This window comes from Lissotriton helveticus, chromosome 8 (genome assembly GCF_964261635.1).
Source record: "Lissotriton helveticus chromosome 8, aLisHel1.1, whole genome shotgun sequence".
Taxonomy (NCBI): domain Eukaryota; kingdom Metazoa; phylum Chordata; class Amphibia; order Caudata; family Salamandridae; genus Lissotriton; species Lissotriton helveticus.
This window is the reverse complement of record NC_136069.1, coordinates 731603422-731630434: the sequence shown is the minus strand read 5'-3', so window position 1 is coordinate 731630434 and position 27013 is coordinate 731603422. Positions and strand designations below refer to the sequence as shown.

The following is a 27013-nucleotide window of genomic DNA, read 5'->3' as shown; positions in this document are numbered from 1 at the left end:
TTTAGAGTCCCAGCAATAAAAGCTTTTATGGAAGGATTAAAAAGAATTATTCCTCCTAGGTTACCATCCTCTCCAGTGTGGAACCTATTGTTCTTACCAGGCTCTTGGGACCCCCTTTTGAACCTTTACACAAATGTGAACTGCAATTTCTCACATGGAAAACAGCTTTCCTCATTGCTATTACCTCTCTTAGAAGAGTTAGTGAGATTCAAGCTTTCACTGTACAAGAACCATTCTTACAATTAAGCCGTAACAAAGTGGTTCTAAGGACTAATCCTAAATTCCTTCCTAAAGTAATTACTCCTTTTCATCTAAACCAATCTGTAGAGTTACCAGTGATTTTTCAAAACCAAGACTCGGTAGCCGAGAGAGCTCTACACACACTAGATGTCAAAAGAGCTCTTCTCTATTACATCGATAGGACCAAATCCTTTCGCAAAACAAAGCAACTATTTGTAGCTTTCTCTCCACCACATAAAGGCAACCCCATTTCTAAATTAGGAATTGCAAGGTTGATTGTTAAATGTATACAAATATGCTATCACAAGTCAAAACGCACATTAACAGTTCCTCCTAGAGCGCACTCCACACACAAACTAGGAGCCTCCATGGCTTTCTTGGGGAACATTCCCATAGAAGACATCTGCAAGGCAGCAACATGGTCTACAACACACACCTTCACTAAACACTATTGTGTTGATGTGCAAGCCAAGCAGCAAGCTGCAGTAGGCCAAGCTGTCCTCAAAACTCTCAAACTACTGCAACGGATACAGGTGACCACCGCTAGGGGAGACACTGCTGCACAATCGATGCAAAGTGTAGAATCTGCAGCTCATATGCCTCGAACGGAAAATGCTACTTACCAGTATGCATCTGTTCTTGGCATGTAAAGCTGCAGATTTCTACAAGCCCTCCCGCCTCCCCGGGACCTGTATCTGTTCCAGTTTTATCTTAACTAGATATACACGCATGGACATCCTTTCTTTCTACTAACTCCATCATTTCCCATCATGGCGAAAAACAATCTAAGGATGGAGTCGATGCCCATGCGCACTATCGTCCAAGGGAGGAGTCACCTATCTCGTGACTACAAAGACTTCTTCCAAGACGATAACAACATGCAATCATCCGAGCCCAACACCAGGTGGCGATCTAATGCAAAGTGTAGATACCTGCAGCTCTACATGCCAAGAACAGATGCATACTGGTAAGTAGCATTTTCCTTTTCATACTTACCTTTCTATCAGTAATGATATCTGTCAGAAGTGGTTTATTTATTTATTTTTATTTTCAATTTTATATAGCGCGAACCGAAGGTATTGGCACGCTTTAAATCAGTACCAGTTACAATATAATGAAAAACAAGCATTTGCAATGCAACAGGGTACGCGAGTTTGAGCTATTGACATTGCAAATAACAAAGCCTTTTATTTTTGTTTTCGGTTTTAAAACAGAAAAAAAGGTATTGTAATTTACAATGCCAATAGCTTAAACTCTCGTAATTTCGAGACCTATTGCATTGCAAAGGCTTGTTTGGTTTTGGTTCTAGCAGTGCATCCCTGTTATTACTCCGCGCTCTCTTTCATGATTTTTGGATGATCCTTACAGGATAATCCCAGGAGCATAAAATGTTTGACAGTTCTTCTGCTTGTCGGTCATAATCCTGTAACTGGCCTGCTCTTAAGGATTCTGAGGAGCTATAGCCAACTGGAAATGGAAATTTGACCTTAGTATTGTGGGTCATGACTTCCGAATAGGAGTAACCTGATCTGATCAGTCTAATTCTTATTTTTAGGTCGAGCAGACTACTCTCAATGCGTGAGCATTGAGAGTCTGCTACAGACCTAATGTGGCCCGTATTCAGGAGAGTGGACACGACTCAGACGCGCGCTTTTGCAGTCTCAGTTTTGACCGCGGGAGCGCGCGTCTGAGCCGCGCTTGCGCAGACGAACTCCCAGCCCCTGCTTTCGCTTCGCTCGCATGCACTAACAGGGCATACACGCACACACACACACACACACACACACAGCCAGCCCCCACCCCCCTGCGCGCACCCATACACACGCTGCCGCCACCCCCCCTGCACACACAGACACGCACACACACAGACACTCACGCATACACACGCAGCCGCCCCCTACCCCCGCCCCATGCACCGGGAGATCTGCCATACCCCTGAATCGGTACTTACTGCTTAGGCGCCTCCTCGTACTTCGGCCGTCTAGAGAGTTAGGCTCCTCTGCATCTCCGGAGGCTCCGGGTGGAGGAGGCAGTGGTGGGAAGGCGGGCCCAGCTTCAGGGGAAGGACCGATGCGTCACGACTGCTCCTGGGCCATCCACTCCGTGGGCGCGGGCTTCGCGGAAGATGGAAGTCCCGCCTCACTACAGGCGTGACGCTCCCGAACTTCCGGTTTCGGGATGCGGGCCTGTGCTGCAGTGACTTATATGCACCAGAATGTCCACATACTGTTGTTTACCTCTCAAGGTGTTACAAGATGCTAACAGGTAATGATCAGGTAAGCATTGTGCTTTAAATTCAGCATGTTTTCACTTTGTAGAACCGTTACTTGCCGTGTTTTCGTCTTCCGACGCACACAAATGTCAACCTGGTGAGCCCATCTGTGAGCAGTTGCGTGCACGTTTATAAAAAGAGGCAGCTGCTGTGCTCAGACTGTAGACTGCCACCAGTCGAAAATCTGACTGTTATAATGTTTGATGTTATGCGCACTCGTGCTGCACGTTTTACAGAGCTGAACTCTGTTTACCAAAGTAAAACGCTGCAATGAAGCTGAAAGATCTCCTCTCAGGCGAGGAGACGAAAACACCGTGTTATAGTTTCCGGTGTCGGGGTGAAGCATGCAGTTGTTTTTGTGAAGCCAATAACATTTGTCTTTCTGTTTTATTTTTAAATTGTGGTGAGTAAGAATGATGATTGATATTGGACATCTGCAGGCAAATCATAACACAGATGTTGCTTTCCGACGTGTTTTTTGTGCAAAGTTTACTTCAGTGACTTTGAGTTCTTATGTGTTGCTAGAAGAATTACACTTACGTGGGTGTTGGGTTTTCCGAACTGTCCATTAACATGTATAGCATGGGGCAGGTAGAACGGGCGGGCTGGTGGGGGTACAAGATTTTTGCGATGCAGGGAGGTGTGCGCTCTTCCTGGGAGCGTCCGTGCCATGTTTCATTTGCAAGGAGCTGTGAAGTGACGCGCTCAGTCCTGTTTTCTTCATGTTTTAAGCCAGTCACACAAACAAGACGTGTTATTTGCCCCAGGTGATTACACCGGCTGTGCAGTGTAGTCTGGCAGTCACAGTGATGGCTGGTTTACGGGTAGCATCATACCACGACTCCCACCCAGCAGTTTGTAAAGCAGACACACCGACAGAGAATGTCCTGGAAGCCCCTGCAGCTTGTAGAGGAGATGAAGTAATAATCGTTTTGAAGAAAAAAAGCAGGATGCTGATGGTAGCAACTGTAGTAATTTAAGCGAAGTTGTCTTTTTGTTCCACATTTGACGATACATACTTTAAATTACATGGTAGGTCTGAAACGCGCAAATGGAAAAAACATGGTAATCCCCACGACTCAATTAGGCAACTACCAGTGCTCAAAACAAAAGGGATAATGTTGCAGCCTTGGTGAAGTCGAGGTAGAGTGCTTTTCAGTCTTATAAAAGATAGTGTAATTATGCCCGTTCCCATTTAAAAAAGAACCCTGACAGATTGTTACCATCTTTTAAACAGCACAGAAGTGAACAACACAGTGACCTGACATGCACGTGCCTTTAAATTCAGATGTTTATTCTTAAAATATACAGTGAGGTTACAACAGTGTGGAAAAGTAAACACACAGAAGAACATATGTAATGTGAACCGCCCCTTCATTTCACTGCCATGTTTGGTATGGTAATAACGCCAACCTTAAAGTTATAATTTCCACTATGTGGGGAAAAAACCTGGTGACTTGTCCAGCTTACATATATAAGAGCTATGTTGAGCGAAAGGCTTCCTTGAGAGAACATTAAATGCCCCATTCGGTTGTTTAAAGTCACACCACAACAGAAAGTTTATTGCAACAGGGGCCTTCCTCAATTTGGTGGTCTTTCTGTCACTGGGATTTATAATTCTCAAGACAATTAATGCCGAACAATTTTCTATCCATATTTGGTGATGCAGAGGTCTGGCCCGGGACCAGGGTTCAATTCCTGCCTCGGCTGGTCTCGGCGGATCTTGGGCTCATAATCCCCCGGACCTGATTTCTCGCCTCGGTGCCTACTCTAAGCATGGGTCCCACGCTGCAACTCTGGGCAATAGCTTGCTTAGTCTCCACAACGGCCCCCTACAGCGCTGGGGATGCCTGGTTGCACCCTGGGGGTGCCCAGGAGTGGACATTTCATGGGGAAAAACCAGGAAGGGTTCCCTAGCGGTATGAGTACAGCGCCAGGACACTTAGTAGTATCAGTGCGCTTTACAAATACGTCTACATTTACATTTACCTACAACTTAAAGAAAATAACTTTTTACACAGCACTTACAAAGTGTTGCCTATAATATATTCCCAAAAATATTTTCTCCTCCTGTGCCATAACAGATGGTGTCTATATGTGCATATTGTGTCCAGCATAGATGCCCAAACCAAATCAGTTAATTCGCAAAACGGCAGTGTGAGTGCCGTTTGCATTTTTAACAGATTTAAGACCCTGGTGTAAAATGTGAGCTCAGATGCATGTCAAGCAGTGTGTGGCTGGTGCACATCTTGCTGCATTCCTTTTTCACAAAGGAACGCAGCAAGATTTGGCCTGCCACACAACCACCACCTGTGCGCCTGCCTAGTGTAGGCTGGCTCCGAGAAATCACATACGAGAGGAGAGAGAAACATCCACTGCTCGTATTGCAAGCCCCATGCACTTCGCTGCTCTGGTATGCCACGAGCAGTGGAGCACAGAGTTACATTCCTACACTGACTTTAGAGACAAAAATGTAATTCAGTAAATTTGCAAATAATTGCTCTTCGATGGTCGTACCAATCAACTTTGAGGGGCACTACTGAACACCACAGCATCACTCGGTGCCACCACAATATCAATCTGTGCAACCATTAAACAACAACTAGTTCAAATATGTTCTCTCAATGTTTCAAGCTTTATTACAAATGTCACAAAAAGTTGTTAGTATTTCACTTCTGTTATTTGATTTTCGTCACAATAAAATACACTGAACATAATCTTCACAAAAGTTATTTACAAAAGTTTAAGCTATTGCCATTATAAATTACAATAACTTTTATTAAAGTATTAATTATTTAAAAAAATTAAAAGCCATTGTTATTTGTAATATCAATACATCTAAGTCACATAAATACAACACATATTGCATTACAAATGCTATAGGTGTCACATTTGCGAAAGTTATAACAATTGGCATTGTAAATAACAAAGCTATTAATTTCGCTATTTTCAAAACCAAAACATAAATAGCAAATTTGTCATTTACAATATCAATAGCTCAAACTTTCCTAATGCGAGACCTATTGCATTGCAAATGCTTGTTGTGTTTTGCAGCGTGAATCTTTTCTGGCTTAACATACTGTCCATTTTTCTGCCATCTAGTGGTTGGTGTCTGAAATTATCCCCCAAAAACATTTGTCCTACTTTTTTTGTTTTTTGTTGTTGGAGGGCTTCAACGTGCCTCCATTTGTTGCCTCTTGTGACATTGTCGTGCTTCCGCCGAAAGCTCCCACCTTTGTGTTCCCATCTTCAGATTTTTTTTTTCTACCATTGGGTCTGCTGAATGCACGCAGAAGGCTCTCCAACAATCGGAAGGGAAATGTTTCCAAAAATAGAAATTTGCCAAAAGTCTACGGGAGAGAAGAAGACCTAGGAAGAAGGTAGCAGAGTAGTTCTGGGAGCAGAACAAGGTATCCATACCGACAGTCCTAAGAGCACACGTGCAGGGAGCTCCCTGTACATGGTGATGGAGAAGACACCATTCCAGTTTTGCAAAAACTGTCACCATAAGTTTGCAAAAAAGGACCAGCACCCATCTGCAATCTCTGCCTGCCGGTGGATCACCGTAGTGAAGATTCCAATGCTTGCTCGTCGGTCACCCCAAAGACTCTGAGGGTAAGACTGTGACAGAGAGCAGCCCAGCATACCATACAGGGCCAGCATCCCACTCAATCTCTACGAGACTTGGGCCTTTCCAGAGATGAAGAGGAGAATATCGATGAAGGTTCAGAAGAGGATACGGAGACTGACATATATATTGTGGACGCCGACCAAGGGGGCTAGAAGATTTCTCGAACAGAGGTAAGACGCATAGTCCTTGAAGATTTTACCCGAGTCGCAAAAATCTGACTCTAAATTCTAGAAGGCAGCATTGGCATCGAAGCACTCGACAACTGCAAGCATGACCAGAGAGAAAAGGACCATGTGACCCTTTGAAAAGGACACCGCAGTGATAAAGAACCCCAAAAATTCCAAGATTTGAAGGACGATGAGGAAAAGATTCAAGTGTTTTGGATCAAGGAAATAAGGCATTTAAAGAACAAGCAACATGTAATGCTGTAATTGCTAGTACAGCGAAGAAGTATAAACACTCTTACAAGGATCCAAGCTACATAAAAGTAACAGTTCCAGCAGATTCAGTAGTAACATTACTGCTAGGAAGAGGGCTAACGTCCCAAGCATAACAGGACCTCCTTCAGATTAGAAGAGTAAATGGATGGACCTCTTGGGCGAAAGGTTGAAAGGAGTTCTTCAAAGCAGTGGCGTATTGCAAATTCCAACACACTACTCAGTCGTCACGCCTATGAACATTGGAGAATTAAATGAGACCTCTCCCAGAGCAGTACCAAAAGAGGGTAGCACATTTTGTGGAGGATGGCAAAAACATCAGCAATACCGGTTTAAAATCTGCATTGGATGCAGCAGAAACATCAAGCAGACAAATGATGGGCATTACTAAACAACACCATGCCTGGTTAAGATTTTCAGATTTTAAACCTGAAGTACAAGCTAACATACTAAATGCACGATTCAATGGGGAACAACTGTACTTGAGTGTGGTTGATGAGGCTCTGAATCAGTTGGAAAAAGGCCTACGAAACAGTGAAGTCAATGGGGACTCTACAGTTCAGAGGCAATATGTGTATGTGAATAGTACCCTCACAAAGACCCACAGGAAGGGGCTTCTTCCCTCCAGGAACATCACATCAGACGTACCAAGAGTCATAGAAGGGAAGTAGACTGGCAAGTCCATAACAACCACAAAACTGGCAGTACCAGTAAGAAAGACAGTAATTTCGCGATCTCCCACTCAGAAGAGGACAACCACAAAGCGGTTGAGTCTCCCAGTAAATAAGGGACTTGTCAAAGTTCACAAATGACACTTGTCAAACATCCGGGAGTGCAGGAGTAAGAGTACAGACGTACAAAGGGACAAAAATAGAATATATTGAACATCTACATTCAATAACACATTTCCTCCAGCAGTGGAGGAAATCACCACAGACAAGTGGGTTTTAAACCGAATACAATTCAGATATTGGAAAGAATTAGACAAGGCACCTCCATGCAAAGGTCCCTGTACCGTGGACCATGGCTAGCATGCGTCTGAAAAGCATAAGTATACATAAATCTGGATATTTTTACTATTTAATTCCAGACCCACCCCATTTCCATTTATGGTGAGATATGTAACTGCCAGTCCTCTACAAACCACTGTTTGGTACTTAAAACCAGGAGGATCCAGGTTAAATTCAACTCGACAAGTCCAATGATGTCTGCCCCAGTACGACAGTACATCCACCCACACTCAAACAAATGGGAAAAAATGTTTGGTGGAAAGGAAGGCACCTCACGGGCGAACAACCCTCGGGAAACTTGGCTGATGTTACCAATTCATTGCCCCTTTCTCATCATCGGTTACCAATCCGATTCCAAGGAAGCATAGTGTACACAGAAAGAGAGTGCGTGCAAGAGAAAGTGCTCAACAAGAAGCTAAATTAATAGCTCCCTAACGTGACCAAAATAAAAAGTGATATAAAATCATCAGCCACACTCACTATAAAACTTTATTGATCGTGCTAGTGTGAACTGGTGAGTTAAAAAGGCTGGTAGCTAATATCGCATACCAATACCTGACACCGACATGTTTCACTGCCCAACTGCTTTATGGCAGATTCATCAGGGTATTATCACTTGGTCACCGCACCACTGTCGGACATCTTTTTAGGACACTGTCGAGTTGAAGAAACACCCATTAAGAAACCTAATCCGAACCAATCTCAATTCCTTCTTTTGTAAAGTTATAACATCAGGGAGTTAAGGATTACCCTCAATCAGCCATGTCCTCTCCTACCAGCTGATCAGGCAAAAATCCGCCCTTTAGTCGATTGTAGCATCAATCTAAAAACAAAGGTCTGTAGTTAGAACTAGCAAATATGCTCTGCATCCCTATATCGAATGTACAATTATGTCTATGCGTGGGCAATACTTCTATTGAGCCCTGGACATAAACCACCCTTCTCCAAGCCAATACTCTTTTACATCAAAAAAGGGGGAGGGGATATGGACCCAATGAGCCCGAGGACCGGGTCGAGGACGTTTTTGCAGGAAGCATATATAACTCCCCGGTCGTGTGGCCCCACTGGGTAATGCTGTCATATGTTACCTTCGTCCGGCAGACCCTACTGTTAGAACCCACACACAATGTATATGCCGTCAAAAACAATCACTGTGCCACCCCAAACACTCTCCTCACCGTACATATATGAAGCCAGGACCTTCTATCATCCCAGGAACGCCGCGTCTTTACTCCCGGCGTTATTTAAAGGAGTGTAGATTTTGCTATGCTCGGGAGGTTCCGATCACGTGATTTCAGGCGCATGCTCACATTGGCATAGTCGTATGTGGAAATGACCAGCGCCATCTTGGAATGGGGTCAAAAAACGTTGTTACTAAGTCAAGATACAATCGCTGTTATTAATTAAACCCATATAACGCTCCTCCGCTATACATAGGTCCAGTAAAAGACGCAGGGCGTTCAGGGCCGTTTATTACGTCACAACTACCTTTTCAAATTGCAAGTACCTCTGTTATTATCTAGAATACATGGTGTTATCAAAACTTTATTAACCCGGTATTATAATAACAAAGAGTCTGGTCCTGCATACCATGGGCACAGACGTCGATATTGTTTACAATAGGATCACAAGGTTCACTCATAACCAACTGCCCAATATCACTAATGGGCAGAAGGAGCACCAACACTTGCAGGCTATGTAATAAATGGACAGAAATACCAGACACAAGTTCCTCCGCTATTTATAAGCCCAGTGAAAGAAGAAAAGCATTCATGACCGTTGTGAACTACAACTGCTTTTTCACATTGTAAGGACCTCTTTTATTTTTTATTGCGTAGATTAAAGGGCGCTGTCATAACTTTATAGACCAGGTATTGTAATGACACAGAGTCTGGTCCTACACACCCTGGGCACAAGCGCCGCCAGTGTTTACCATAGGATCATAGGGTTCACTCATAGCCAACGACCCATTATCACCAATGAACAGAAGGAGCACCAGAACTCACAGGCTGTGTAATACGTGGACAGGCTTACCAAAAGGCAATCATTTAACTCTGTTCCACTCAATGATCTCATTTAGGCCTTGTGTGTCACTGCGTTCTCTGTAAATCCACCTTGCTTCCTTATTTAATAGTACTGTCTCCATATTCTTCGGGTTGCCCTTTACTGTTTCTAGCACGGTCCACGTAAAGGCATGTTTCTCCTGGTGACAATGCTGAACGAGTTTAGTGGTGAGTTTACCTGACTTAATAGTGCTAAGGTGTTCTTGTATGCGCACCTTAATTTTCCTTGTGGTTAATCTAATATATTGGAGCCCACAAGGCCTAAATGAGATCATTGAGTGGAACAGAGTTAAACGATTGCCTGTTGGTAAGCCTGTCCACGTATTACACAGCCTGTGAGTTCTGGTGCTCCTTCTGTTCATTAGTGATAATGGGCCGTTGGCTATGAGTGAACCCTATGATCCTATGGTAAACACTGGCGGCGCTTGTGCCCAGGGTGTGTGGGACCAGACTCTGTGTCATTACAATACCTGGTCTATAAAGTTGTGACAACGCCCTTTAATCTACGCAATAAAAAATAAGAGGTCCTTACAATGTGAAAAAGCAGTTGTAGTTCACAACGGCCCTGAATGCTTTTCTTCTTTCACTGGGCTTATAAATAGCGGAGGAACCTGTGTCTGGTATTTCTGTCCATTTATTACATAGCCTGCAAGTGTTGGTGCTCCTTCTGCCCATTAGTGATATTGGGCAGTTGGTTATGAGTGAACCTTGTGATCCTATTGTAAACAATATCGACGTCTGTGCCCATGGTATGCAGGACCAGACTCTTTGTTATTATAATACCGGGTTAATAAAGTTTTGATAACACCTTGTATTCTAGATAATAACAGAGGTACTTGCAATTTGAAAAGGTAGTTGTGACGTAATAAACGGCCCTGAACGCCCTGCGTCTTTTACTGGACCTATGTATAGCGGAGGAGCGTTATATGGGTTTAATTAATAACAGCGATTGTATCTTGACTTAGTAACAACGTTTTTTGACCCCATTCCAAGATGGCGCTGGTAATTTCCACATACGACTATGCCAATGTGAGCATGCGCCTGAAATCACGTGATCGGAACCTCCCGAGCATAGCAAAATCTACACTCCTTTAAATAACGCCAGGAGTAAAGACACGGCGTTCCTGGGAGGATAGAAGGTCCTGGCTTCATATATGTACGGTGAGGAGAGTGTTTGGGGTGGCACAGTGATTGTTTTTGACGGCATATACATTGTGTGTGGGTTCTAACAGTAGGGTCTGCCGGACGAAGGTAACATATGACAGCATTACCCAGTGGGGCCACACGACCGGGGAGTTATATATGCTTCCTGCAAAAACGTCCTCGACCCGGTCCTCGGGCTCATTGGGTCCATATCCCCTCCCCCTTTTTTGATGTAAAAGAGTATTGGCTTGGAGAAGGGTGGTTTATGCCCAGGGCTTAATAGAAGTATTGACCACGCATAGACATAATTGTACATTCGATATAGGGATGCAGAGCATATTTGCTAGTTCTAACTACAGACCTTTGTTTTTAGATTGATGCTACAATCGACTAAAGGGCGGATTTTTGCCTGATCAGCTGGTAGGAGAGGACATGGCTGATTGAGGGTAATCCTTAACTCCCTGATGTTATAACTTTACAAAAGAAGGAATTGAGATTGGTTCGGATTAGGTTTCTTAATGGGTGTTTCTTCAACTCGACAGTGTCCTAAAAAGATGTCCGACAGTGGTGCGGTGACCGAGTGGTAATACCCTGATGAATCTGCCATAAAGCAGTTGGGCTGTGAAACATGTCGGTGTCAGGTATTGGTATGCGATATTAGCTACCAGCCTTTTTAACTCACCAGTTCACACTAGCACGATCAATAAAGTTTTATAGTGAGTGTGGCTGATGATTTTATATCACTTTTTATTTTGGTCACGTTAGGGAGCTATTAATTTAGCTTCTTGTTGAGCACTTTCTCGTGCACGCACTCTCTTTCTGTGTACACTATGCTTCCTTGGAATAGGATTGGTAACCGATGATGAGAAAGGGGCAATGAATTGGTAACATCAGCCAAGTTCCCCGAGGGTTGTTCGCCCGTGAGGTGCCTTCCTTTCCACCACACATTTTTTCCCATTTGTTTGAGTGTGGGTGGATGTACTGTCGTACTGGGGCAGACATCATTGGACTTGTTGAGTTGAATTTAACCTGGATCCTCCTACCAAACAGTGGTTTGTAGAGGACTGGCAGTTATAAGGGAATACATGAATGGAAATGGGGTGGGTCTGGAATTAAATAGTAAAAATATCCAGATTTATGTATACTTCTGCTTTTCAGACGCATGCTAGCCATGGTCCACGGTACAGGGATTTTTTGTAATTGAATTTATTTGAGTGGAAGGCTATCCCTTGTGTGTACCGTTTCTTTTCCCTCTTGGCTCCTTTTTGTTATTACATATACCTCCATGCAAAGGACCAAAGAAAAAGATACATTCAAAGGAGAAAACATCCAGTGTACTCAAGGAGGTAGAGGAAATGCTGTCAAAGGATGCTATAGAATTAGTTCCAAGATTAGAAAAAAACAAGGGGAACTACTCAACATGCTTCCTAATACCAAAGGTAGATGGGTCACTCAGATCAATTCTAGACTTGAGGTTTTTAAACAGATTTATAAAAACGCAAAAAATCAAAATGACTCCTGCAAGAAGTAATACCTCAACTACAAAAAGGGGATTACATAGCAACAATAGATTTACAGGACGCTCATTTACTCATTCCCATGAACACAAGCCACAAGAAATTCCTCAGATTTGTGGTAGACAACAAACACTCCAGTTCAAAGTACTAGCATGTGGAATAAAATCAGCACTAAGATTATTCACAAAGGCTCTTGCAATAGTAGCAGCACACCTGCAAAGGCAGGGAATACATGTTTATCTTTACTTAGACGACTGGCTGGTAAGGGCAAACTCATACAAAATATGCAAAGAGCACATGCAGCAAGTAATAAGAATGCTATACCACCTCGGGTTCTCAGTACACATGGAGAAGTCATTGAGAATTTTCTTAGGGTGCATTATAAACTCAATCCAAGCGGAAGTATTCCTGAGAGAAAAAAGAGCAATAGCACTATTAAAGGAGCTACAACTGTACCGGAAGGGGCAAGCTCTAACAGTAAGGATTGTGGGGATGCGACTAGGAACAATGGCTTCTTGCATCCTGTTGATACCAAACACCAAGCACATGAGACCATTTCAGGAATGGCTACAAAACCAGTGGTCACAGGCGATGGGAAGTTAAGATCTAGTGGTTGTCATGCAAAGGATATAGGAGGAGATAGTATGGTGGAACAGTTCACATATTACACAAGGAAGAACATTTACACAACCAACTCTAATTGTGACCATAACAGATGACTCAGATGGGATGGAGAGCACAGGGCGTCTGGAAAGACCAGGATGCAGTACAACAAATCAACATCCTGGAACTTAAAAACTTATTCCTAACCTTAAAGGTCTTTCAGAAAGAGCTCTGGAGAAAATAATTATTGATTCAAACTGACAACACAACCACCATGTTTTACATAAACAAAAATGTCTTTACCACTGTGAAGATTAGCACAAAAATGGGGTATTCGAAGGAAGATGGAGATCTTGGCTATCCACCTACCAGGGAAGGACGATATCGAGGCAGACAGACTGAGCAGACAAGCCTCATTGTCTCAGGAATGGGAACTGAACCAAACAGTTATCACCAGTCCATGGGGAATGCTATGCCGATAAATTGGTTAGGGAAATGAACGTATCCACCCCCGCCCCCATACCTCCGCTTCACCGGGTGATCAACAAAGGCAAGATCAACAGCATGACCTTTATACGAATTGCACCACAATGGAAGACAAACCTGGTTCTCAGAAGTGATAGAACTATCACAGGCATAGTTTCACAAATTACCAGTGAGGCAAGACCAATGCAGGAAGGAAGGGTGCTACACCCAGAACCAGAGTTTATTAGCCTGACAGCATGGCTCCTGTAGACTTAGAATTCGGACACCTAAAGTTTTAAGAGAGGCAAGAATACCAACAATCAGAAAGTGTTACTTACCTAAATGGAAAATATATTCACTTTGGTGTCTTAAAGAAGGATTATTATAAAATATCACTAGAGATAAAACGGTGCTAAAGTACTTTATACACCTAGATTGTAAGCGGACCTATGCATCTTTAAAGGTTCGTTTAGCAGCAATTATGGCGTACATAAGGTGGCACATTGAAAGAAGATTCTTCGCATTACCAATCATTAAGCGGTTCTTAGAAGAAGCAAAAAAAATGGCACCTCCGAAGAAGGTTGCACCCACATGCTATTTAAATATTTTGCTTACGCAATTGATGAAGGCACCTTTTGAACTGTTACCCAAGGCTACATTACAGATGCTCACACTAAAGACTGCTTTTTTTGGTGGCCATAACATCATTACACAAAGTTAGTGAGTTACATGCACTCACTTTACAGGAAACCTATTTTCAAGTACGCAAAGACATAATTGTCATGAGGACTGCCCCACAATTCACGCCAAATGTTATCTCTCAGTTCCACATGAAACAAAGTATTCAGATACCAAGTTTCTTTCAAAGACCTAAAACACACTCAGAGAGGACATTACACAGTCTTGATGTAATACATTGCTGCCCATCTTGCATCCAGAGGACAAAGGCTAACTGAAAAACAAAACGGCTTTTTATATAATTTGCAAATAGTTTTCTAGGAAGGCCTGTTACCAAGAACACAATTGCAAGATAAATATCACAGACTATTCAGTTGTGTCATAGGAATGCAGGAGAGACATCACACAACACTCCTGGTGCACATTCGACAAGAAAGACTGGAGCATTGCTTTCTTAGCAAATACTCCACTACAAGACATTTGTAAGGCAGCAACGTGGTCGTCGGTACACAATTTCACAGGACACTATTGTGTAGATATTCAAATGAACAAGGAAGCACAAGTATGACAAAAGGTCCTACAAACTCTGTTCTCAAATCCATACTCGTCTTCAACCAAACCACCACTGTAATAACAAACCACTACAAAATGTGTGTACTGCACGTGAATCCAGAGAAGATTCACGCTGCAAAACATATAGTTTCTTACCTGTCTGTGTAGTTTTGCAGCTTGAAGAATTTTCTGGATTCACAAGCAAACCCACTCTCCTCTGCCAAGAAGATGAGGAGGAAGCCGCAAAAGATGAAGAAAAAAAATGTAAAAGTGGTTACCAAAGGTGGGCGCTTCTAGAGGAATCACGACGACGTCACAAGGGACACCAAATGGAGTCACGTCAAAGCCCACCAGCACAAAAAAAAGAATCCGGGCAAAAGATTTTTGGGGAGAATTCCAGACCCTACCACCAGATGGTGGAATAATGTACAGCATGTGAATCCCAAAAATTCTTCAAGCTGCAAAACTACACCAATTGATAAGAAACTATAAGTTTCTAGAAAAACATTGTTAATACTTATGGCTAAAACTAAAAATGAGATCTGATTCCTAGATTGTCTGAGTAAATCTCAAATATGGGTTAATGGTGTTGCTCCAATCAAAAAAATCATTCTAGAGTGCACTCCATCTCATTTTTATATATTATCAAATGTCATGGCAAAACAATTTCGACAATGCTTCAAATAGTGGCCTTATCTCCAAGATAAAAGGTCTGCATGGTGGAGGTGTCCATCCTTTATGCATCTTAGGAAGGGTGCAATAATCAGGATCCTTTAGTGTTGGTTATCAAGGAAATCCACTTCCTTACGTGTAATTCACCAGAGTGTCTCGGCCTTGTTGAACATTATCCTGATCCGTTGACTCGGGCTTACAGTTGTATATTCCTTAATGAATTTGTAATATCTCATGTCACTGAGATGTCATAAACGTTCTTGTCTATACACTACTGTAGATTGAATAACAATGGCTCCACCCTTTGATAGTTTGATTATCTGCAAGTGACTTAATTGCTCTTTTCCCTGCATTGGTCGTGTTTTGAAATGGTTTTTCACGGTCAACTTCTTGATTTCATTCAGCACTGTAAATTCAAAGGTTGAGCCTTCATTTGGTATGGCTGCTGCTGCTGAAGGGCTTGTTGGCCATGAACTCTTGTCCAATAGGCGATACAAAAAGATCTGTGGCAAAGTGCCCCCTATGTAGCGCATTGGCCATTGCATTGCCACCTCAACGAGGAGCACAGCCAGATAATGAATCAGGATACCATTGGTAGTGTGAGGGCTTGCTCATTTAAAATGAGCTTCTCCTTGATGATCTGCTGGGTCCAGGCCCTCACAGTTGGTTTTGGAACCCTTTTTTGGTAAGGAAAGAGATAGAACAATGGTAGAAATAGAGGACCTTTGACTTGTTGCTTGAGTCAAATGTAGATCTAATATGTTCAACCAGCCAACTATGATGCAAAATTGGAAAGTCTATTTTTAACCCTGACTAAATCATAAACCCTCGTAATAAAAACAGTGTTAACAATGTAATAGCTATGGAAAAGAAATAAATTACAGAGCTACATCCGCAAGGAATCAGACTGCTGTTGGCGTCAGTCAGTACTGAAATTTGTGAAGTTGAGGAAGCATTAAAAACTGGAAATGAATCGGTTATAACCTGCTGTTGGTTGTAATGCATTATCTCCTTAGAATCTCTGGTCCTTGCTGCTCAGGCAGTGTGTGAGCTCATGGGATATTGGTGAGTGCCTGAAGGAGTGGACAGTTAGAGAGAGGGGGATGAGCAAAGAGGATACTGCTCCTGATGGGGTAATTTACTATATAACCTTTCCAATAACCCTACAACCTTTTAATCTACATGAATTGACTACCGGACTCCTGTTTACCAAGAAGGTATCTTTAAATTACAACAGAGACCTTGATCAGGTAGCTTATTTCATGAAGGTGGAAGAAGCCTCGATGTGTGAGAAGTTACTTCCGACTGGAAAGTGCAAGATGGTGTAAAGACTGTTTGCAGACACCAGTTGTGGTACATGTAGTGGTACAAGAGTTGCCTTTGATCAAGTCCGCAATACATGCATGGCTTATGACTAGAAAAAAAGCTTAGCTGGGAGAGAGGTTCAAAAGCAAATCATTTAGTGAAATGTGTTTTTCCCCTAAGAGCTGTAGATAAAAGCCAATAGTATTTTAATTAGTTGAGGAGTCTATGGTCAACATTGTCTCTTGTTTACAGATGATTCACATTGAAATAACATTTTTAGGTCTCGCGACCTGTCAATGCGCATGCGCATTGAGCGGAGCGAGACTATAGGGGCTTAAACAGACTTTAACTAACTGGCGATTTGATGCTGTGCCCGTGCGCTTTTAGGTCAATGCGCAAGCGCATTGACCTAAAATGCGCGTGCACAGCATCAAATCGCCAGCCATCTGTTCCCCAGCAGCTCTTCCCGCTCCGCCCCACAAGCTTCCCCCAGCGTGCGCTCTGCCTGAGCCGCACTCCTCCCACACCTTTGAAGTGAAGCTTAGCTTCACTTCAAAGGCCCCTGCTGCTTCACACTATCCACTCTCCCTCATCGCCGCTCTCCCCGCTCCGCCCCCTGCTGAGGCTATGTCGCATTTCTCTTCCCCCCCTCCCCACAGCAATGCCCTCAGTCTTGTTTCACTTTCAACTTACCTTTTCTTCCTTCCCTTCTCTGCCGTCATTTGAATCACAATTCCCCTCTCACTTTCAACATTCCCCTATACACCCCGGACTTCAATATGTGTCACCCACGAACCACCCCCCCACATTGTATCAACCACTTATCCTGGTCGTGTCTTATAGTCTTTCCTCTCTCTCCGCTCGCAACTCGTGTCTACCTTTCCTTCTTCTCATCCTTTGTATTCTTCGCATTATCTTACTCCTTCTTCTGAACTTCGCACCTTCTTACTCCTTTTCAACTTCATGACGTTCCAACTGACCCGTTCCCTATCCACCCACCACCCACTTAACATACCTATCTTCCTATTACCTCACTACCCCGCCTTCAGCCTTGAGAAAGCCCTGGCTTATTACAATTATTCACAGTTGGTCTTGTGATAATTTCAATAACTGCAAAATGTTGTCTTGGCAACTATACATTTATTGACCACAAGCTATTGTACCTGTGTACCTTGTGTCGAGGTGCCAAAACAGGGTCACACCAAAAGGCAGCTTTGCAGTAACATTACCTCTAAACACGTGCTGCAAAGGAATGCAGATGCCCCGAAACAAATGACTTCTATTCTGGGAAGATTAATCCTGGATTAACTAGCAATAATGTTATCTTGTTCTTCACACTTACATATTTACATTTTCTTATATACATATCCTTTTTCTTACTACTGAAACAGGGAGAGGCGGACGGGATAATGCTCGCCCCTCCCGGGAGAATTGCTATTTCATTACGAGACCGGAGGTCATCATAATGCATGTTGGTAGCCCTCTAGCACTACGTTTGCATATGCTCAATTCGCTTGCAATAATGTTTAGTGAAAAAAGAAGCATTCGACCACTTAGCCACTCTAATAATGTCTTCAAACCTTCTACCTTTCCAGAAGGCTTGGCTTGCCATTGCGCCTCTCCCTGAATATGCTTTAAACTGTTGTAAATCAAAACCAGCTTGTTGCATAATACATTTCACCAATCTAGCAATAGCTGCAGAAGTCACCGCTTGAAATGGCTTCACAAAAAAGACCATTAAATGAGTCACTCCATCAGGACGATACTCTTCCAATCTAGAATTGGACTCTTTCATTCAATCTACCATACATAGCTTCTTTCAAGCCTCAAATTTCAGATAGTAAATTGTATCCGACGTTGCCAAACCAAACAAGCATTTGCAATGCAATAGGTCTCGCATTTGCAAGAGTTTAAGCTATTGGCATCTGTTAGACCTGTCTGGCTTCTTGCGTAGTCCCTCCAATTTATTATTTATTTTGTCCCCCTTTTGCCCTCATACCTTTAATAATTTTTGTCCACTAACTTTTTCTAGGTGTTGGTCAAGGGGATAGGTGTTCTTTTCTCCCTCATAGTTTTTCACCTCAGGCCTAGAGGCCTGTTCTGTCAGGAAAATGCAGTAGTTCACAAAATGGAGGGCCCTAACTGTTTCAAGTCAAGTCAAGTCAGAATTTATATAGCGCACTACATACCCGTAGGGTCTCAAGGCGCTTGAGGAAGGGGGGGGGAGCTTTACTTATCGAATATCCATGTTTTAAGTTGTTTTCTGAAGGCTAGGTGGTTTTGAGTAAGACGGAGGTGGGTGGGAAGGGAATTCCAGGTCTTGGCCGCTAAGTAGGAGAAGGATCTTCCTCCCATGGTGGTTTTGCGGATGCGCGGAACAGCGGCGAGGGCTAGGTTGGACGAACGCAGCTGGCGGGTGGGGGTGTAAAAGGAAAGGCGCGTGTTGAGACAATCAGGTCCAAGTTCGTATAGGGCTTTGTGTGCGTGGGTGAGGAGACGGAACGTTATTCTCTTGTTGACGGGGAGCCAGTGAAGGTCTTTCAGGTGAGCAGAAATGTGGTCTGTGCGGGGGATGTCTAGTATGAGTCTGGCTGAAGCATTTTGGATGCGTTGGAGTTTTTTCTGTAGTTTCGCGGTGGAACCGGCGTAAAGGGTGTTTCCGTAGTCCAGACGGCTTGTAACCAGTGCGTGGGTGACCGTTTTTCTTGTTTCGGTGGGGATCCAGCGAAATGTTTTTTTGAGCATGCGTAGAATGTTGAAGCATGAAGAAGAGACGGCGTTGACTTGTCTGGTCATCGAGAGTGAGGAGTCCAGGATGATGCCTAAGTTCCGTGCGTGGTCCGTCGGTATGGGGGCTTTTCCTAGGGCCGTTGGCCACCAAGAGTCGTCCCAGGCAGAAGGGGATGAGCCTAGGATGAGGACTTCCGTTTTGTCCGAGTTCAGTTTTAGACGGCTGTGTTTCATCCACTCGGCTACTTCTTTCATCCCTTCGTGTAGGTTGTTTTTGGCGATGGTTGGGTCTTTGGTGAGTGAAAGGATCAGCTGAGTGTCATCAGCGTAGGAGATGATGTTGAGGTTGTGTTGACGTGCGATGGTTGCGAGGGGGCTCATGTAGACGTTGAAGAGGGTGGGGCTGAGTGATGATCCTTGCGGGACGCCGCAGATGACTTCGGTGGCCTCTGACTTAAAAGGGGGGAGGCGGACTCTCTGAGTTCTTCCAGCGAGGAATGAAATGATCCAGTCCAATGCTTTTCCTTGAATTCCGATGTTTCTGAGGCGTTGTATAAGGGTGCTATGGCAGACTGTGTCGAAGGCCGCGGAGAGGTCAAGAAGGATAAGGGCGACTGTGTCTCCGTTGTCCAGTAGTGTTCGAATGTCGTCTGTTGCTGCGATGAGGGCGGTCTCGGTGCTGTGCTTGGCTCGGAAGCCAGACTGTGAGGAGTCGAGTGATTTGTTAGTTTCGAGGAAGGTGGCGAGCTGATTGTTAATGGCTTTCTCAATGACTTTGGCAGGGAATGGGAGGAGCGAGATGGGGCGGTAGTTTTTGAGTTCGTTGGGGTCAGCTGTGGGTTTCTTCAGAAGGGCGCTGAGTTCGGCGTGTTTCCAGCTATCTGGGAATGTGGTGGAGTTTAGGGAGTAGTTGATGACATCTCGGAGATGGGGCGCGATAATGGAGTCTGCTTTGTTGAAGATGTGATGGGGACATGGGTCTGTAGGGGATCCTGAGTGGATGGAATTCATCAGGCGAATGGTCTCTTCTGTGGCGATTGGGTTCCATTCGAGAAGGATATTCGGAGGGGGTGACGGTTCGGAGGTGAGTGGGGTGGATTGGTTTACAGGTGTGTTATCAAAGCTGTTATGGATGTCGGTGATTTTGTTATGAAAGAATGAGGCAAGGGAGTCGCAGAGGGCTTGAGAGGGGGTGATGTCGTTAGAGCTGGCGGTGGGGTTGGTGAATTCTTTGATGATGTTGAAAAGTTCCTTGCTGTTGTGGGCGTTGTTGTCTAGTCGGTCTTTGAGTGCTGATTTCTTGGCTGTCCGTATTAGTTGGTGGTGTTTGCGGGTGGCGTTTTTGAAGGCGGCTTGGGTGATAGCATTTGGGTCTGTTTTCCAAGTTTTCTCAAGGGAGCGACAGAGCTTCTTGGATTTCTTAAGTTCGTCGTTGAACCAGGGGGCGTTCTTGCTACCTTGCTTGGTTTGATGTTTTTTCAAGGGTGCTAATTTGTCGGCGGTTTGGGTTAACCATTGTGTGAGGTTGATGGCGGCTTGGTTAGGGTTCGTTGAATAGGCAGGGGGTTTTTGAAGAAGCGATGTGGAGATCTGGTCGATGGTGATTTTGTTCCAATTTCTTCGCAGAGTTGGTTGAGGGTGGTTGTGGGTCGAGGTCTTATTGTAGATAAAGTGGATACAGCTGTGGTCCGTCCAGTTGAGGGGTGTGGTATGAGTGAAGGAGATATGCTTGCTGGAAGTGAAGATAGGGTCGAGTGTGTGTCCTGCATAGTGTGTGGGGGTGTTAACAAGTTGTTTGAGTCCGAGATTGGCGAGATTGTCCAGGAGGGTGGTGGTGTTACTGTCGTTGCTCTTTTCCAGATGGAAATTGAGGTCTCCCAGTAGAATGTAGTCTTCTGAAGGGAGGGCGTGTGGGGTGATAAAGTCAGTGATGTCTTCGCTGAATTTAGTACGGGGTCCTGGTGACCTGTAGAGGAGGGTGCCTCTGAGTGTTGTCTTGGGGTCGGTGTGGATCTGGAAATGAAGGTGTTCGGCGATAGCGAGGTTGTCATCTGAGCTGGTTGAGACGCGGATGGTGTTCTTGTGGACGATGGCGATGCCTCCTCCTGTTTGGATGGGGCGGTCCTTACGGATGATCTTGTAGCCGTCCGGGATGGCTATGGTGATGTCTGGAGCTGAAGAGGCATTCATCCAGGTTTCTGTTAGGAAGGCGATGTCCGGAGAAATGGTGTCGAGTAGATTCCAAAGGTCGATGGCGTGTTTGTGAACCGAGCGGGTGTTGAGAAGGATGCATTTGAGGTGGCAGTTTCCAACTGCCACATCTTAGACTGCCCCATAGGATAACCTTAGGCCTTCCAGAACTTTCTGGACCCTACTGGACTCTGTGTGGGTTATCTATAAAAGGGCAGGGGTCAGGGAGCCATTTTGTGTAGTCCAGAGTGTGAGAGGAGAGAGGCAGCAGTGTGAGGAGGAGGACGCGCTAGAAGAAGTTAGTTGGTCTACTGGATTGACAACATCTTTCAGAAGACGTTCCCCCTTGTGCTCCTGACCAAACCCTTTCATTGGTCTGACATTAATCTGGGTCAGTCAAGCAATCAAGAACTTTGGACACTTTCCCGTTTTGGGCCGTGTCCTACATCCACCTTCAAACCCCCCATTGGTTTAGTAATTGGCTCCCCGCCTTCATTCTGAAGTTCCAGCCTACCCGGACTGGAAGAACTGTGCCCGGTGTGTTCTGGCATCTCGTGCTGCTGAGGCGTCTCTACTGGGAGGCGTGAGGGGGCGTTGAGGTGTACAGTCCGCGGAGAGTGGCGCTGCCAGCTGTCAAAGCCCCGCGGTGAAATTGAAGGTGAGGCGGGCAGAACAGCAGCGAGACACTGCTCCTCCGCGCAAGGGCAGAGGCGTGTACTTCCCGGGTGAAGGAGGCGGCGCCGGCCGTGTCACTGATTCCCCCGCGCCTGCGCGGCTGAGGCCTACGTCTGGAAGGAGCGAGGGGCTCCCAAGCGGCAACGCATCTCCGGTCTCCTCAGCGTTTCCGATTCCGGTGAGGACAGGGGCGAAGGTGCAGCCTACATCCCCAGAGAAGCGGGGAAATTGGGCCATAGCCGGACCAGAGGCAGCTCGTCTGGCGCCTGCCCTCAGACAGCGAGTGAGGGAACGAAGGGCCGCCGTCATCAATCCTTACCACACCAGCACCAAGGTTGAGAGGCTGGCTGGGCGGGGATAGGCGGCCGTTACCGCTGCCGGTGGCATTTACAGCGGAGCCGTGTGTCAGCCCCCACTCCTGGGGACTGGGGCAGGACAGACACACAGACAGTAAGGAGAGTGGGGGTGAGGAGGGAAAGTGCTGAGCCCTCTCTGGGGATATTCATATCACGAATCCTAGTGCCTAGAAAGGTGCCCCGACATTCTGATCGTCTTTACTCCTGAGCTGTGCCCTAGTAGGTGGGGGAAATAGTTACATACTCCAGCTTCCTTGAGACAGGTCTGAGAAAGACATCTACCAAGCCAGAAACCAGGGGGGCTGAATCTATAGTCAGAAGAGCGCTGACAGTTCCTATCAACTGAGGACCCCCCTTCAGACACTTATAGAGGTAGCTGATGCTTACTGAGAACTTGTGAGTTCCCTACATTTCACTGGGTGTGCATTCACTTTGTATATAAAGGTGCAGATACGGGAGGAAAAGAGTTTAACACTGTAGTAAAGACAAAGCCAGTGGATTTGGCAGGTTAATGTAATGAGATGAATTGTTGTTGTTGATCATTAATGCAAGGTAATACTGCTGAAAGTAATCCTACTGAGATAATTTCACATTACTAAAAGTAAGCATTTCTGAATTCATGACATCTGAATGTTTAGACTGTAATTTCTTTTTCCCCACAGACAGAAAAGTGATATTAACTTCTCCTGATTAAAGGTGTAATTTCCAATTGTGAATACTGAGAACTAAAACAAAGAGAATATTATTTTTATAAACCAGTACATATTTTCCTAACAAATTGTTGTAGTGTCCTTTTTAAGTGTTATTGCGTGGATTTACTGCTGGGTGGTTTGCAACCTTCACACTTGTGCCTCTAGAATTGCATGTCTTACCCTAGGCCAGGCTACCCTAGGTGACCTGTCATCCCAGGTTCCAACAGCATCGTAAATGACAATGCCTTTCATTTATGTTTTAAAAACCAACACGTAATTAAAAGGCATTGCCATTTACAATGCCAATAGCTCAAACTCTCACAACTGCGAGACCTATTGCATTGCAAATGCTTGTTAGTGATTGGTATTTCAGGCCTTTCAAAAACCTAAGACAGCAGAGATTGCTAGACTGTAAAACAGTGAGTGTGGACGCCTCTGATTTAGAACCAAGAAGAACATGGTTTGTACAGCAAGCTCATGAGAGCTTGTAGCATGCTTGCCAAGCATTCAATTGTATACTTAATTGCTGTACAGACTTCAATTCTCTTTTACACTTTTAAAGCATAGGTTCAACTTTTCAAACCAGTTTAGTGGCATTTACTCTATATTCTATATGAGGATGTCCAGTAGTTTGGATGTTTGGCCTCCTGTGCTCTGCTGTGGGCTTCCTGTGACTTTATGGCCATGCCTTTGTCGTGTAGAATTCTGGGTAGTCACAACACTAGCAGTACCGCCAGAGTGAACAACAGTGCAATTTGTTGAGGATCGTCCTGCTCTGGTACCTTGCATATAATGCCTACTAAAGAAAGTTCATGAATGCGACTGTGCAATTTGCGACTTTACACAGTTTGCATCACACAAGCCCTTGAAGAAGCTGTAACTGTTGTATCTAATCCGATAAAAAAATGTGTACTTTACCATTTTGCCCCTGGGGCGTTTGTGCATTTAACCCAATTGGGCTGGTCTTCAACTCAGTGAGACATTGTCTTTCTCCCGTTGTGTTATATAGTGACTTGATGATTGTATGCAGTAAAATACACAGGTCACAGCATGTAAATAATCACATCAATTAACTTGTCTTAGACATTTTAACAGAATATTTGTATGTGACACAGGCCTGCAAAACAAACAAAATACTCGTATGATCTTAACACACAAAAGATGAAAATGGAAATTTTAGAAATTGTTACTATAAGGTAGTTACCGTTCTTTGGATTTTGTTAATATTTTTTACTGTGCTTTTCAGATATTGGATTGGGCAGCGACTCTGTCTGTGCAAGACCCTCCTCTCATCGGATAAAGTCATTTGACTCCCTTGGTTCTCAGTCTATACTCGGAAGGACATCAAAATTGGTTCAAGCTCAGTATCGAAGTCTGGTAGGCTTATTTTTATTGCTTTATGCTAAAGTTTTGCTTTTTAGATTTGTGAGGCAGTTGCGTAAGCAAATATTAGTTGCTTTGTTTCAAACTTTTTAGTGCTGAGAAGAGGGGTGCATTAACTGTTCAGCTACTGCACATGGAAAATAATTCAACGTTCCCCACTACTCACACGTATTTGATCTAGCTTTAAGCTTAGATTGCAGGTAAGTTTGTGGGCAAGGCAGATGTTCGAGGAAACCCTCAAAGTTAGGTTCATGATCATACTATTTTCATTGCCCACTTTTATGACTTTCCAAGTGGGCACACAGACTTTCCCTTCCTGGGTTCATACTGCCCACTTACTAGTTGCAAAATGAATATATTCAGAGGATCCCACGCCATAATATTCAAGACCTGCACTGTAACCGCTTCTATTTGTTTGTCATTGGTCTCATTCTGAAATACACACATTTTTGTTTGTCACCTGATTACCAACAGAAGTGGCTAGCATCTCCTACTTTAAAAGGTGTCACTTTAGAGTTGATGCACATATTTCAGTAAGGGCCAAATTAAATCTCACAAAATGAATACCTTTTTATTCATGGTTGAAGTGCAGTTACCAAGGAGCAATTAAACCTAGCTAAAGCTTGTTATAGCTTTTATTGTTAGATCTCATGCCATGCATGCACCGAGAATACTTGCATACTTGATCTTCTGTTTTGTGGTCTTCTGTGGAGATGGTGGGGCTTATGAGTGAGGCGAGTAGAGAGGCCAAGGTTGTGAGTCCACATTGAATGTCATGAGGTTTCAGATATCTTTTTTGAGGTGTGAGCTGTTTGAGAAACGGCAGGGTTATCACATCCAGTACGTACGCTATAGCTTACTAAAACCACCAATAAGGTTATCGATCTCTAAATACAGTCTGGGAAAGTACCCACGAATTTAAAGGAAAGCATTGTAAAACAAAAACCTAAATTGTCTAACTTTCATCCGGAAGAACTTCTCTTTACCTTAATATTACATTGCTCTAGGGTATTACAAAATTCTTGAAGTAGATGATTCACTGGTAGGCTTTTAACAGAAGCACTGAATCAGGAATACACAGTGCTTCATTTGTAAAAGAATCAGTGCTGATGCCCAAACCTCTCCTTTGAATCCAGCGGCTGCTGTTACTAAATGTCAGCACGGGGAATACCAATGCTACACAGTCTTAAGTTCATATCTGGCCTCTTTAATCCACTGCCACATCATGCCAGCCCCTTTATCTCTCTCTTTCTGGTCTCTTCCTTTCTCCCTTTGTGGCGTTTTTTTCTGTCTTACTCTGCCATTTTTCTTGTTTGTGTGTTTTTCCCTATCTTGCTTTCGGTCAATATCTGATGAGGAAACAGAAGTGCTGGCCCCCAGAAATGAGTGCTGGTGAGTCCCACTGGCTCAAATTAAGTACTGGAATTAAGATTAGTAGACCACAGTTTTGTAATCTCCAGTTTGTCAGAATGTGGGATACAAGGAACTGCCTTAACACTTGACCTAAATCCTTTCTTGACACCCACTCCCAAGAGTGATGCTAGACACCCTTCTCTCTACCCCTTCTATTCAAACTGGGGTGCTTGAGGGCTCGCCTATTACATCCTACCTTTTCAACATCAGCTTCGCCTTCAAATTATCAAGAATTTTGCACATTTGCTAACACAGTTTATTTTCCATTTAAGTGGTCCGTGTGTCCTATACGAGGATTACCCGCTTGATTGAATCATAATAAATCTTAGATGAATTCCAATGGGCTTAAAATGAACCTGGGCACAACTCAGGTATTTGGAACTACTCAAATTCAGGGCTTCTGCTTCTTCAAGGAATTCAAAAAGTGAGGGGGAGGCTCTTATCAGTAGTGGCAGATAATTCCACATTTCAGGAGCGATGCACGAGAAGCCAGTGAAGCTTACAGTACGAGCTTGGCTGAAGAGTAATGGGATCCTTTAACAATTGATCCAGCAGGTTGGTTCTGCGTGGTTTTAAGTCTATATTGCCGTTTGAAGATGCCAATATAAAGAGATTTACAATAATTAAGAAGTGAACCCAATGAAAGTGGGCACTATAGTTTTCCTAGCATCCACAGTCAAAGGAAGAACAGGTCTGAGCCTCCATAAAAGAAAAGAACCTGCTGAAATTGCCAAAGAGATTTGAATGTTCATTATCAATTTGATGTCAGATTCTTTACGTGAGGTTTGGGCTCAAGACGAGGACCCACAACGGAAGAGTGGAGCAAAAGGTATGAGCTTTGCCTATTATAAAGAAGGCCCTAGTTTTGAGTTTGCAGTTCTTAAATAGTGGTTTCAGGGTGTTAACAAGGTGGTAATTCAGAACTGAGTGCAGGATTCTTTGCCTTCTGTATCTTTGTTTTTTCAGCCCCTGTAGCGATGTGACAT

At 44.0% G+C, this 27013-nt stretch overlaps 1 protein-coding gene across 4 annotated transcripts in view; it reads left to right on the top strand.

The window, feature by feature from the left end:
- ARHGEF7 (Rho guanine nucleotide exchange factor 7) overlaps nt 1-27013 on the top strand; it is a 951496-nt gene that overhangs the window by 246709 nt on the left and 677774 nt on the right. For all 4 annotated transcript variants that reach the window (XM_078657529.1, XM_078657531.1, XM_078657528.1 and 1 more), the window contains one exon: nt 24478-24608. In XM_078657529.1, the coding sequence (XP_078513655.1) occupies nt 24478-24608 (131 nt within the window). The remainder of the gene's footprint in view (nt 1-24477; nt 24609-27013) is intronic.